The sequence below is a fragment of the Sturnus vulgaris genome, chromosome 8, assembly GCF_052056855.1.
Source record: "Sturnus vulgaris isolate bStuVul1 chromosome 8, bStuVul1.hap1, whole genome shotgun sequence".
NCBI lineage: Eukaryota > Metazoa > Chordata > Aves > Passeriformes > Sturnidae > Sturnus > Sturnus vulgaris.
In genome coordinates this window covers 23572390-23587750 of record NC_142250.1, presented here as the reverse complement: position 1 = coordinate 23587750, position 15361 = coordinate 23572390, and the positions used below count along the sequence as shown (strand labels likewise).

At 35.7% G+C, this 15361-nt stretch overlaps 1 protein-coding gene across 2 annotated transcripts in view; it reads left to right on the top strand.

Annotated features, from left to right (window-relative positions):
* The window catches only part of KNDC1 (kinase non-catalytic C-lobe domain containing 1), a 59636-nt gene that overhangs the window by 21446 nt on the left and 22829 nt on the right, over nucleotides 1-15361 (top strand). For both annotated transcript variants that reach the window (XM_014885981.2, XM_088169178.1), the window contains 4 exons: nucleotides 2541-2687; nucleotides 4221-4338; nucleotides 4685-5706; nucleotides 13089-13203. In XM_014885981.2, the coding sequence (XP_014741467.2) occupies nucleotides 2541-2687; nucleotides 4221-4338; nucleotides 4685-5706; nucleotides 13089-13203 (1402 nt within the window). The remainder of the gene's footprint in view (nucleotides 1-2540; nucleotides 2688-4220; nucleotides 4339-4684; nucleotides 5707-13088; nucleotides 13204-15361) is intronic.

The window sequence follows — 15361 nt, the reverse complement described above, 5'->3', positions numbered from 1 at the left end:
AGGTGTCCCCACACTACATGGCATTTTTTTTCAGGTATTCTAGCATGGCTTGGCCTGTGTGGCATTAGTCCATAACTTGTGCAGTGTGGTTTTTAACTTCAGCTCTTAGGCAAGTGATTACTTTGTTTGTATAATAATAATTTTGCAGAACAGAGGTGATGTCACTTGTTGCAGATCCTATCAAATTCAAATGCGTGGAATAACTTTCAAATATCAATATATTAAACTGCCCAGCACAATACTACATTTATGCAAAAGGCTCTTTAAATGGAGCTGTACTATATCGTTAAGTTTGTCCTTGTTTCCTTTTTTTTTAACTTTATGTTCAGTTCTATGTTATGTCGTCCACTGAGAAATGGGAAATGACATCGCTTACTGAAAAACAGTGTTCAGTGTCAAAATTAAGGAATAAGTTCTACAGTGTATGCTTCCTCACTGTTCAACAGCTTATGGAACAGTCTACAGAAAACCAACCATAAGAAGCTCCTGTTCTGGAAGGAATTTTGGTTAAATTTCTTCTACCAAGTGCAATATACTAAAGTTTATAAATCTAGATTTTTTTTTTTATTATTATTTTTTCTAAGTTACAGTTACCTTTTCAGGCCTTCAGTCTTGGGCAGGCTTACAGTAATGTTACTTTTATCTAGTTAATTTTATAGCAAGTTAACTTACGTGGACTGTAAACCATCAAGCTTTAAGCATTTACTTACAAGAATTGTACTTCTTTTCTCAGTAGTTCTGTTAGTCTAGGTGGAGTGCAGTTTCTGCAGCTGAAATAAGTATAGGTAAAGGTTATAGTGTGTATGAATAAAAACTTTTTTCCATCACCTTGTTAGTGGACTGTTTGCTCAGGCTTCATAGTTTTGTATCCTTTTGCCAACTTGGTCTGTTTTATCTTACGAAAAAGAAACCATTCTGGTCTGCCAAGGGTGTGGTTCAGTAGAGCTGCTGCCAGGTGTGGGTTATGGTGGTTGATGTGGCACAGGGAGTGGGGCCAGGGTAAAGTAACCCTTACTTTTGGAGTAGATGAACGACCTTCATTCTTCTGTTGCATCAAAATAAAAATAATAGTTCCTGTCTTAGGTCCTCTGAGATTCTCAAAACTCTTCAGTTGCCTCTTCTGCTTAATGATGAAGTTGTGTAACAGTGAAGAACTTCAGACTGAAATTACTGCTTTGGGGAAAAAAAATTTATCCTTTTCCATCTAGATCAGATGGCATATAGTCTCCTTTTCTGATGCTTGTCCTAATCTTGATGTGTCCCAAAAATAAATCAAGGCTTCAGAGCCAGCAGTCAGCACTGATCTATATGTTCTTGGTTTGGAGATGGCATGGGGGAGAGAGAGGAAGAAAGGAATTGTCCAATCTCACACACACAGCTCTTCCTGATAGATGGTGTTACACTTCCCTTCATGGAGGTATCCTGCCTCACTAGAAAGTAAATCTGCAAGCATACCTGTGGAAAAAGTACAATTCATACAATTTAGAGAAAAAACATGCCTTAGTGAGAAAGCTAGGGGTGGGCAGTGGAAGGAAATTACTTTTGACCTTCAAGTCAGTCTTCTTTCTAAGATAAGAGATGGTAACGTGTGTAGCAAATGCATTAAAACCAATTTAATGTACAAATGCAGTCATAATTTTATTTATGTATGTATCTGTAATCCTCAGGGAACAGTGTTCAGTACATTTGAATTCCTGGCTATGCTGCATCACCCTTGAAATATTTACCCAAACTTGCACTTATATTTGCTTATAAATTTTTCTGAAATGTATTCTATGAATGGAATATGAAATACAGGCCATCATGGATAAAATACCATTACTTAAGCAGATCTGAAAAGGTATTTTTATTTTTTTTTCTTTTTCGTTTTTTCCCCAAGAAGCAAGATGCTTCTAAAATTAAGAGGTAGCTGTGTTGTGTGGGAAAGCTACTGCATTAGCACTAGATTTTAGAAAGCTGCTGGTTCACCCTAACCTATCACAAGGTTGTGGGCTTTAAGAGAAGCAGAGGTGGAAAACATGGAGTATTTTTAAAAATTCTGTCATAAGTGTCTTCACGGGCAAGTGGTATTATGCTGTGTTTTTTCTTCTCCTTTTCTTTATGCTTGATAGTACTCATAGAATATTGCTATATATAAAAGGGCTTTTTTCATATTAGTATTTTGTTTCCCTGCTAAGAGGAATGTCACTTCAATCTCCCTTCAATCAAGCTTTTTAGCATGCTTCTAACTTTAAACAATACTTACACAAACACAGGGTTCTCAGTTTTATATTTAATTGTAGCCTGGTGTAATACTTGTAATATTGGTTATTGACAAGGGAAAAGAAGAATTCTAACTGGACCTTGCAAGATTTCATCGTGTATGCAGCTTCAGCAGGTCTGAAGCTGGTTTTGTTTGTTGTATTTAAATTAAACTACCTTTCCAGTAAACTGATACCTTAAAATTGAAAATAATGCAAGCTTGTGTGATCTTGAAGCTTTGGTGGCAAGAGAGAGAGAATTGGCAGCATATTTAATGTCTTTTTTTAAACTTCATGCAGGCACACATCTATTCTTTGGGTGCAACACTGAAAGCAGCAATAGAATATGTTGTAGAACCTGAGACAGAATCAGAATTTGGACAAGATCTGCACACTCTACTAGAACAAATGCAAGAAGAGAATCCTGAAAATAGGCCAGATATTGAGGTAAAATAGCCCTACATCATTTTTTTGTTTTTAAGAAAGTGATACTAATATTTCTGCATGTGTGCTCATTAATCTCTGAAATTATCAAGATAGTCTTGATAAGCAGTATGCTCAGGTTTTGCAAGAAAGCTGAGGTCTTCTCTGACTGCAGAAATGCACCCTTTTTCCCACTCTAATGGATATACAACCTGAAAAGTAAACATAGATGTTAGACTCTGCTTGGATTTTTAAGAAGGTTGGGTGAATACACTGTTAGATCTTAATCTTCTCATTAACTGTTTTCTTCCCATTTAATATTTGCAGAGAGACAGTGTCATTAGGAAAAAAAAGCACTGGCATTATGTTGTGAAATTTGTGTGATAATTGGATTGCATTTAAGAAGGGGGTGTAGGGACCCTGCCCCAGGAAACCTCTGTTCCTTGGCATGTTCAAAGCAGTGTTGTTCAAAGCATTGCAACTAACTAATTTTTCTGTAAATACATAAAGGCTTCAAGTGGTCTGTAGACCCTGAAAGCTGTTGCTGACTATTTAAATCATCCCAAAAATAATTGGTCTTGGGTAATACGTAAGGGTGGCTTTGTGAGTATATTCCTTCTGTTCCTTTTCCACTGGACACTTTTGAACAGAGGTGTGGGAGCTATTTAAGGGAAAACCTCTAGACTTTTCTAGGCATTTTGCTAGACTTCAACACAGCTGGATACCTGTCTTCCATTTTCCTGTCCTTCCTCAATCCCATATGTGAACCAACAGTGCCAATTTCTTCCTTCCATGCACAACAGCAGAGGAGCAGTTGAATGGGTTAATGGGGAAGTGAGAGCATCTCCTAAGAGCTGTATGAAGTCTCATCAGAGTTTATCTAGGAATAGTTACTGAGGAAATGGTGGGATGTATTTGGAAAGGCAGCTCTCTTCTGCATCCTGCCCAAAGGGACAGGTTTTTAAATGTATGAATATCTGTAGTTAATTGTGTGAGACCAATGCTAATGCCATCAAATGGTGCTCAGGCTGCAGAATAGAGATATGAAGTAGTTACTTCTTGTGATCTGATAATGATTGCCTTCTCTAACTGGGAATATTGCTTTTTAGATACTTGTATTTTGCAGTTTTTAAAAGATTCAGGGTTTAATTTTAATGTAATTTCAGTAATAAAAACATTCATCATCCTGCCTGTGTCACTGAATTCAAGTGAAGCATTGGCTGTTTAAAAGAGTAATCAACACTAGCATTTTGTATTTTCACTATGTTATTCATAAAGGATAGCATTTAAGGTAATTTTTATCTGTTGTTCTTGATTTTCTAACCGTAGGCTAAAACTTGAATTGTACTAAATGGCTTCATAATAGCCCATGGTAAAAACAAGAAATTAATTCAACCACATAATAGAAACACACAGTATAAAGAATTGGAGAAGAAAGACCTCCAATGTAGCATCATATAAATTCAGATGTTCTTTGGGAATTAACATCATTCACATTAGTCAAAATTCACAGATCTATTTATGATTAAATAAGTATTTAACATTAATTTTCTCTAGAGTATTTTGTCATTATGTGAAGAAAAAATGAAGATTGCTTCATCAAGTAATATTTGTCGAAGCTTGTCTGCTGTTGGAAGGAGAGTGCTTTCAATTGAATCATTTGGTGCTTCTCAAGGTAACCTTTTTAGTCTAAAACTTTCGATTGCCTGACTATCTAATGATTTTTCAAGGACTGTGCTTGTGTGATCTCCCATTATAGGTTCCTTTCTAGATTACAACAAATCATTACTATATATTTGTAGATTGATGATGAGGAAAAAGAGACATGCAACTCTTAATTAACATAATATGTTTAAAATCTCCCTTATGATTCAAATTGATTTGTTCAGAAATTGAGAATTTGTGTAACATACTAAAGATACATAACAGCAATGGCAGAAAAAAAACAATGTAAAGATTTACTAGGAGAGATTAGAAGGTTTTAATACACATTTAATATAAGCATCTGTTTTTGTATCTAGATGTCTGTGATAACATGTGGAAGGGAAGAATGTGTCAGAGAAGTTTGGGATCTAAATTATATTCAAATGAGAAAAACAACATTGCAGGTGATTCGTCTGCAGTGGAAGAGGTGACGACTGCCTGTCATAACAACTCTTCTGTAGTTACCATGGTGACTGGCAGAGAAAGTGGTTTAAAGGAAATACAAATTGATCTGGATAAAGAGAAAACTCAACATTCTCAACTTGCAACCCAAACTGAAAAGAGCAAAGAAGAGGACAAACACACAGTGTATACTGACAGTTTTGCTAGTGTTGCTTTGGATATAAAATCATGTGTTATTGACCTGGAGAGAGATGGCCTTTTTAAGAAAGGTTCTTTGAGAAAAATGAAAACCTTTCCAAAGCTACCACTCGAACTTGCAGATACAAATAACTTTTTTACTTCTGTAACCAACAGTGGACCACTAGATACGAAAAATCACTTCATAACACAAGAGTCACTACCTCTAGACAATAATAATGAGGTTGCTTTTTCAAAGGGAAATCTCAATTCGTTTGCTGTCAGTTGTCCACCAGAAAGAGAATCAAAGAATCACCAAGCTGATGATTGTCATTTAGAAGCGCCATGTGTATGCACACAAGTGTCTGGCTTGAATCTAGAAGAGCATATGTCATTTATGAATGGTAAAAAGACAGGCTTTTCTTCATCTGATCACAAAGAAGACTCTTCTGGTGCTACCTCTGAAGTGCTAAAACCAGCTGATATGCTAAAAGGCCCAAATCAGTCAATTGCTGGAGCAAAAATGCTAGATAACTACATGGTGTTGGAAGACTGTTCTGAAACTTTTCAAGGGTCAAATGAAAATTATGTACCACATTTTAACAAGATGGATTCAGTGTTAACAACAAAACCCAGTGGGAACAGACATGGATCAAACGTTATTAGGCCACCAGAATTAAGCAACGGTGTGATGAGTGCAAACAATAATGAAGATAATCTTTGTGGAGGCAGAGGTTCAGAAATCAAAAGTAATGAGCAGGTAGTAAAAATAAAGTCTTCGTTATATAGTTGCTGTAGTCACTTATGTGGAGATGAGATGACTTAAATACTGTGTGATTTCTTCCCCCCTTGTCCCCTTTAGCATCCCAGAAAATGGAATTTTGCTAGTCTGCACGCTTTAAGAGCTAATATTGGAAACATGGTGATCCTTTTTTCCTCTTAAATCAAAAAGTAAAGTGCTACAGTGAAATTTATGCTGTTGCAAAATCAACTTCCATTTTAATTTTTAATTTTTTTTACAAATGGAATCTACTCACTAGTGGGTTAGAGCACCATTCCTTCAGAGCAATTACATTTGTAAGAGAACATGACCAAAGCATGTATTTTTAACTCTTTATGTTATTGTCAATGCATAAATTTCACTAACTTGCAGTGAGTCTCCCAGGTGCTTATGAAAATTGCAGAATTCCTGACTGTAAACCTGACCTCATTGAAATCAATGGCAATATCCCATCAGCTTCAGGAGGATAGAGTCTGCATTTTTTTTAATCTTACATGTACATTTAAGTTTATAGAAATTGTACGTACACTATATTCGTTCTGTGTTCTTAAATTGCCGTCTCTGTTTGTTATGTATGTTTCACTATAGAATTGAAATATGTGCACAATATGATGGATGTGTTGTCTCATGCATTAAGTCTTTATAAATAGCCAAATAAGAGAAGGAGAATCTACCAGAATTTGTTGGTAGATAACTGTAATATGGTCTCTGCTCAAATTATTTATCTCAGGGTGGACAAGTTTGGTCTCTGACTAGATGGTTTTGTCTTGTGCCACACTCAGAGGTATAAACAATCCCTGTGGTAGGAGAGCTGCTGGCTAAAACTGCAGGGTGGTTTATCCTTCTCCAGCTTTGTTATGGCAGGATTAAAATGAGCAGCACAAACTTGACCCATTTTGTTTCCAGAAATTATTCTTAGGTGAAGATGTTGGTTTTTTCCTTGCTTGTCTACTGGCAAGTCAGCCTTGTTCTTCTTGCCTATCAGCCCATCTTCCAGCCATCCCATACAGTGGCACTTAGGGTTATATTCAGTCTCTGTCTTTCCTTCTTTTCACCTTGCCCAAACACCTCCACTGGAGCACTAACCAGAATTATCAGGTGTATAAAGAGTCTTGGGTTCATCATAGCTCAAAAACTAGAGCAAACTGAAGAATCTGTCCCTTTTTCCCTTTCCTGTCTTTTCTCCCTCAAGAGGTGTGCTTATTAAATTATAGTTCAGGAGGATAGTAAGTGTGGATAAGTACCACATGGCATGGTTTTGCCTTCTGAGGGGGTTATTCATTATATGCATATTGAATCTTTTATTTAGTTTTTAAAGTCTGCGGGTGCATTCTTCAGACTCTGAGAGAGAATCCATTTATTGTACATACTTTTTCTTTTTTTTCCTATTTCTGCCATCACTTATGAACATAAGTTGAGTGTAGTGATAAGGGTTATTTTTTAAGGATGAAAAGAATGTTGAAATAAGACCTATATTCTGTCCTTACCGGATTACCAGGGCAAAAGTTTAAGTCTGGGTTCATGAAGGTAGTTTTAGGAAAATAATCTTCCCTGGAATTATAGTTTTCCAAAATTCTTCCGTGAAACTAAAAGCTGTAACAAATTTCATTTGCTTTTATGCAGCAGCACTTGAGACTGACAGACAGAAAAGTAAACCAAAACACATTTTCACATTATTCTGCCATTTTCTGAAGTCTTCTTTTTCTTCAAGTATTTCTTCATCAATTTAAATAAAGTGTCCTTTCAGCCTGAACAGAATTCCATTCTTGGAAAAAAGTAGGCTCTTACTAACAGTGAGATTATCCTGCTTCCACCTGTGATTGAACTCACAGGACAATCACTGTGAATTAAAAAAAGGTAACTCTTATTCCAGGTGCCCTATTAAGCAGTGTTGTAATACATAGCATCTGAAATGAAGACAGTAGGGTGGTGGTTCTTTGTTATATCAGAGGTTTATAGCTGTCTTTTCAATAGAAGAAACATTTGATAGACTCATGTTCTATAGTCTCTTTTTTAGCAAACGATTCCAGCAAATGTTCAGGCTCTGCCACATAAAAATGTGCTATTTAGAAAAATCTTGTTGGTCTTAACAAAAAAAACCAAACATAATCTTCTTTGATTATTTAACTGCTGTAGGGAGAAAAAAACCCCTTTAAATATATTGACACCTAGACTTCTGAAATAGCTTCCTGAAATGCTGAATTTCTAGTCTCATAATCCTTTGTTTTTTTTTTTGTTTTTTTTTTTGTCTGAAGGAAGGTCATTCACAGTTAGTAGTCATTGATCTGTATAGCAGAGTTTATGATGAGTCTTCTTAGAGAAATGCAGTGGGTTAATGTTTTCAGCTTCTTTTTTTTTTTTTTTTTTTTTGAAAAGAGATTTTATTCCTCAGGCTTCCAAAATACAGCAGTTTTTGCTGCCTCTGTGTTACTTCCTGACAACTGAAAAAAAAAAAGCTGTGCCGTACAAAGGTACAACTTCTGTCTCTCTCTCAAGTTCCCATTGGCCAGAATTTGACCAAACACCTTTTTCTTTTTTAAGAAAGCGTGAGTCTAAGTTTGTTCATTTACTGCAAAAGCACAAGAGGTGTGAAGCCCCGACTAAGTGATTTCTGCCTTGTGGGGTAAATAGAAAACACTGCAGAGGATTTGCAGTGCTGCTTTTTCCTGAGTTCTCTATAACAGATCAGCATGACTGCAGCAAGCAGAGCTTTCAGAATGGTGTCTCAGCATTCCTTTCAATATTTCATGTTTAGAGAAGGTGCAATACCAGCCCCATCCGGTTGAAGATCAACCTTGTCTACTCTGGAGAACAGACAGTTTTTCTTGCCTGTCAGTACTTCTCCAGTGGACAATATTTTTCTAATACTCAAACACTGCTTCTTATTGTTGTGTGCTTTACTGCTAGTAAGCATTACTAAAAATACTTGCTTGCTTTTGTCTGGCTACTGCAATGTATCTTGTGAGGGTTTTCCTAGTAATTTTTATAGTTTTGCATGCCATAAATAAATATTTTTCACTTCAAGTTTGAGTGGGGTTCTTTTATTTCTCTAACCAGTTTCATTCCAATCAGGTGTGTCTCATCTCTAACCCTTTTAAATGTTTCTCTGTGATTTAAATGCTATGGCCTTTACTTGGGAAGGGTTAATGGGAACCTGGCATATGCAAGTTTGTTTTCTGTTGGTCATTCGTACCCTGTCAAGCATGAGAGAAGTGAAAAGCCATGTAGCTAGAGGCTGACACTTTAACACTGGGGAAGTAACACTTGAAGGAAAAAAAAAGTTGTTAATTCCCAAAATAATACTTGCTAAGAAAAGAAGGATGAAAGTCTTGCTTTAGTTATTTAAAACATGCCAGCATTATGTTCATAAAATAGATTATGTTTGCATAGTTGGAATGCTTTACTAAATTTGGAGTTTACAATTCTGGTACCAATGATTAAGTAGAAGATCTGTTAAATGATCTTGCAGCACTGCAAAAACCCATCACTTTTCCAACAAATAAGATTTAAAATGCAATCTTTGGGCATAAATCAAAATGGCACCAGGATGTAGCTATAGGTGATAATTGCTCATTTGGCCATTTCTGTATTTTCTGACAAAACTTCTATGCTATGAAAAACACTTTCATACTTTAAAAAACGGGTAATATAATTTCTGTTATGGAAAAGTCTGGTCTAGAACATGAAAAAAAATTTGGAAAGAGACAATTAGATTATAATTTTGTTTCCTCTTTGGTACAGTTTCACTGGTGATAATATATTAATGAATGTTTAATAGCAATATTAAAATAATGTTGATGGTTTAAATGCACTGGATTTATAAATGCTGAAGAGTTGTCTTGAGCTTGCTTTGCTAAAATATGTGAATAGATAGATAGGAAATAATGCATGCTACAGATGGTTTGACTAAAAGCATTTAATCATATATTTTCCAGTACTTCACATTTTTTTTTTTTTTTTTTTTGGTGGTTGAGTGGGAATTTTATTTTTAAGTTTTAGGAATAGTAATAGCAATGAATCAGAGACTTGCATGTTAAAATCCAAAACAGCCAAACCTGAGACATGCCTAAATAAGGAGTTTTACACTTACGTGTTTACTAAACCAAGGCTCAGTGGAGTTAGAATGTGCATTGAGTTAATGCAGAGGTGAGGTACCAGGAGCATTGCATTAAATACCTTTGTTTAAAGGTTGAGGCTTAAATAAAATTTGCCTCATAACCACAGGCTGAGAAGTGTATTCTTTTTCCTTTGAAAACTGTTTGAACCAGACTGCATACATTTTTCACCTCAAATGCAAATGTGTGATGAAACATGTCTTGTCTTGTACCTTGACTGCATGGGGTAACTTCTGCCAGATTTAGAAGCACAAGTCCTCAGCAGGTCTGAACCCTAAGTTTTCGTCTGAAGTCTTCCACATTTCTCTTTCTGATATAGGAAGGTGGGAATTTGGAATAATTAGGCCATTAGGAGAATGAGCTTCTCAGGTATTTCTTTCAGGAATTAAATCGATATGATCAAGGTAAGGCGAGGCATGCATTATAGTAAGAGATAATAGCAGTTGCAGGTATTTATTAGCGTGGCAGGAGACCAACTGGCACACAAATACCAGCTAACACTATTATATTTGAAGTTTCTTATTTCTTTGGAGTGATTGCCAGAGAAACAATGAGCACATACATTTAAATGAAGTTCACCAACCTGTAACCAGACTGCATCCTTTTTTTTCCTGTCTGAGTTTGATTTGGCCATCCTGTGGGTGGCAGTGATTCTCATTTATGTTAAGATTCGCTTTCCCTACATACTTTTTTCTTCCAAAATAGAGGTTCTCTGGTGCCTCTTCATCCTCTATTATCTAATCTATCATTGACATTTCTGTCTTATCATAAACTTTTGCTGCTGCTCTTAGTTTATTCCTACTCTCCTGCCGCACCTAAATTTCTGTCTGTCATTTCTTCCTTACTCCAAAGAGCTTGGATATCCCAGAGGTGCTGAGAAATACTTTGCAGCTTTCTGCTGTACAACAAACTTCAGTTTGCTGAGAGATTCTTCTTTCCCTGGCTAGCCATTCATCACCTTCTCCTGAAGTGAAAGGTGATTTGTATATGCAGTAACAGAAGTCCGTCTTTTTTTGCTGCAGCTTTTAGAGCCTCTGGAGACATAAACTTCAAGAGGAAGGATTTTCTTACAGAGAAACGTGGCACTAGTGTGTACTTACAAGAAGAAAATTCCTAAATCCTAAAACCTTCTTAATGTTTTAGTCAGTCTGAAACTTCTCGTATGGTTTCTCTTCACTCATGTCAGCTGCACAGGGTTAATTTGAAGATTGGACTGCTCCTTTCTTTGTAAAGTGTCTGTGAGCAAGGACACTTGAGGCACATGAGAACCATGGTGCTCTGGAGGGGGAAACAGTGCTGCTCAGGGATAGTAATCTATCAACAGTATGAAACTCTATCCTGTATGCTCTCTAGACTAATTCATTCTTTTGATTATCTGTCCTTTTCCTTCCTGCTGTGTGATTGATGGCTTTTTATCAGACAGTTCAAGAGCTTACTTTTCTAGAAACAGTAAAAAAGCGCATGGATGAAAGAATTTTGCACTCCAGGGTGCCAGTGATAGCAAAATTGGAGAATGAAACTGAATCTTATCACCTGGCTTCAAATCTTCTATGCTGAAGTTACTTATTTTTGCAATGCACCACAATGTAGGATAGAAGAATAATAGCACCAAGTTCATTTTTATCTGTTGGAGGTAGGCAGAATATGAAACTTTTTCAGAAAATCAGGTGTGTATCCTGACGTATTATGTTAAAAAATGTAGTTTATCTACATTTTATCTTTGAAGGTTCACCTTCAAAGACTATTTAAACAATATGAGCCTAAAGTATGGTGTTCTTTGAGGAGGTTTTCTGGTTAAAATTATTAACAAAGTTTCAGCTACAGAAATTTATGTCCTCCTTTTCTCCGTAGAGAGCACTGAAGCTATTTCTGTTTGTTGAGCTTTATGAAATTCAATGCAGTAGTCAGCTCATTACGTATCTCATGATAAAATCTGAAGAGCATCTCAGTAAAAGGATGAAAAATTTTAGTTTAGTAAATGACAATGCAGAGGCTGATTTGTCAAAGTTAATGATGTACTGCCATTGTGTGTGGGAGAGACCCTTAGTCTATGTAGGTTTTACAAAGACTGGGATATAAATGTGTCTGTAAAAGCAACAAAACAGTTCAGAGAGGTTTTTATTTGTCTCCTGTGCTTCACTTCTGTGTTTTGGGGGTTTTTTTGGTTGGTTAGGTTGGTTTTTTTTATTTGATTGGTTTTTGTTTGGTTGGTTGGGGTTTTTTTTGAGGGTGGAATGTTTACTTTTTTCAGAGTTAATCCTGAATTACATCTGTTAATTCTTTTCTCGAACATGGCCTGAAATTGACTCTCTCAGGACCGCATATGCAAGAGAAGATAGGCTGTTCTCTTTTTAAAAAGAGTTCTTTGGGTCTGCTCTCACTCAGAGGTTTCTGCCTGCAATGAATTTTTTAGTGTTCCTTTGGTAGATGGAGATCATAAAGTGCAGCTGATGTCAAGAGCCACTACTAGAGATAAGCATTTCCATTAGCACGGTTTGATGGGGAAGGTGTGTGTGCACTACTATAAATCTCCAATTCTTAGGTTCCCAAAAATAAAAAATCACTAAATGTAAAGCGTGTCTCTGAAGAACAGTAAGTTTCTATGGAGCAGTATCTTTGTCACATTATGGTATTATGCCAGATATCAAAAGCTAAATTGATAGTCAGAAAAACAGATGTTGTTACTACAAATTGAGCAGCCAGTGATTAAAAACAAAATAACGTGCTGGGATTTCAAATAAACCTGTCATTAATTCTGTCAATATTGTTAACATCTTTCACAGAAGAACAAGAGATGTTGATGAAATCTTTAAGGTAAGACATGCAACTGTCAGGGTAAATCAGGTTTTGAATGTGAGACTGTTTTGTTGACAGCAATAATTTGACTTTTTTATGTTTTTCAGTCTAGGTGTTGTCCCTATAATTATGTAATTATGTTTCATCATAAAATATATGTATTACACAATGGACATTCTAAGAGTCTTTCCTTAGTATGGTAAGAAAGACCTTCCAGACAGCTCATTTTTCCTGAAGCAATTAAGAAACAATTAATTTATACAGTTAGCTGACTGTGCCATACTTTTTAAATAAATAGTATTAATTGACTACTGGTAAGTGCAATAAATATATTTTATTTTTAAGTTGAGCATGTTTTATATTAGGATTTACTTTTTTTATTGCATTAGTAAATGTTCTTAATTTGTGATAATTTCTTATAACTGTCTGCACCCTCACTGTTTTTTTCAGTGGATCTCTCTAAAACTCCTGTTGTCCTGGTATGGTAGGCCTCTGAAAGATTATGAACTCTGGGCATTATGTCATGAGTGTTTATGTACTCTGCAGACTTGCATAGATTATCCAGGTATAGTTTTAATTAAGTATTTTTCCTAGTTATTTATGTTCACTATGTTATTAGTCTTACCTTTATTCTGTTGATTGAAAGGATCTTGACTTTCATTTTGTGTGCAGAAAATAATAGGCAATATTTCTATTTTGACTCTCTTAAATTGTGACAAAACTCAGTTTGGAGTTTACTTCCATATATAGCTGAATGTCTTTTTTTCTCTCTTTTCTGAGTTTTGATGGCTTTTGCAGCAGAAATGGGTCTTGGGTTTCAGCAGTGAAACAAATTTTAGACCTTTTGAGACTGGAGAATGTGCAACTTGTATCAAGCAGGAGGAACTAAGTTTTACATATATATATGTAAACAAAAGACTTCTCTTTTGTCTGGATTTCTTTGTGACAAATGATTCCTGATGTATTTTCTACAGTACAGGACTTTGTCATTTTAAAGTACCCAGGATCTTCTCACTTCTTCCTTCCTTGACATTACTCTTTCCACATCCCCTATGCTTCAGTTTACTGACAAATTATCAGCAGTAAATTTCTGAGAGAGGAAGAGGGAATTGTCCTTTGACAAAATTAGAATATGTTGTGTGTGACTCAGAAGACCATCCTAGGTTTCCATGGACATTCTGAATGATGGTTTAGCTTATACTAATGATAAACCTATAGCAGTTCTGATAGACAGAGCAGAGGTTTTCACCACCACCACCCTGCCTTTCTTTTCCTTGATTAAAAAAAATCTTGCTTTTGGGAGTATGGGCAGGGATGAGTTTAAAGCCTGTAAGTGAATATAAACAACTGGATAATAATGTACTATCTGCAACGCACTGCATCTCTTTGGATTTCAGCTTCAGTTATTTTATTTCTATGATACAAAACTGCTTAAAAGGAATTATGCCATAAATGAAGATTCTGAGCACTTTAAGAATTGTTACCCATAAAACTAAGCATTTAATATACCTTGTAAGAGAAGGATTATTTCAGCCTCATAGCATGTTCCTGATGTTTCTGAAAGTTTCAGATAACTGCACATAATGGCTTTGATTCTAATGCAATATGCTTAGCCAGCCTCTGTTACTGCACTCACATGTATCCAAATGCATGTCTTAAAAATACTAAAGTTGTCATCTGAACATTATGTAGCCTGTAGAAGGGAACATAATGATATAAACCACCAAATGGAAGACACTTTACTTAAAAATTCTGTATTTGACAAATAAAGCTACCTTGAAAGTGAATATTGGTTTCAGATTTAGAGTGTTTCTGCAAGAGGATTCTGTGCCTGTTCTGAGGGGAGTGGTGCATTGTGGAAAGGTTTATAGTGGTGTTACTCTTCAGTGCCCACACATGTACACGTAAAGTTCTCTTGACATTCCTTTTGAATGATATTTACTAAAGGTAAAGCTGATACATATTTTGAATATCTCTTGTAAAAATATCCTTTGTCTTGAAAATGGTAGAGTAAGACTGGTAGCTGATGAGTCATGGTTAAATAAATGAAGCTAGATTATTTTTTATTTATTCACATAGATAGCCTTTTCCTCCAAATCCTTCCTTGATTACACTTTTTTCATTATCCTAAGCAGGAATTACCTGGCTAAGAAAACATATCCCAAAGTTAGTCTCTTCTTCATGTATTTGTTAATTCAAGTCTGCTACAGAAGTTGTTTGTAACCTCCATTGGGACTTTGCTTAATTCCTCTCTTCTAATCAGAGGATGTTGCTTACATGTTGCTCATGGGTGATTCAGGGAGCCCAGGTGAGGATTCTTACATTGTACTGGACAAGCTGAGATGTGGTTTGTGTGAGCAGGGCCAGGGGCATTCGCTGCTGACAAACAAAGACAAGTGGGCGTGAAGCTGCCTCTGCACAAATAATGGCGAAGGTTCTCATTTGGGCAAGCTTTGCTTTTCAAGACATACACTTCAGGTCCAGCTTAAATATTATTGAAGGCAGTAGACAAGCCTAGTTAACCATAATGAATAATTTAATTTTAGATGTGGTTTGTACAGGTAACTAAAAAAAGCAAAAGTGTTACTGCCTTTTTTTCTTACTTTATTTTTTTCCTCTTAGACCTCTTGGATTAATTATTTATTAATAAATTAATATTTGGGTGTCTCTTAGACAGCTTTAGTATTTTATTTCATAATTAATACATTTAATGTTTTAATTTC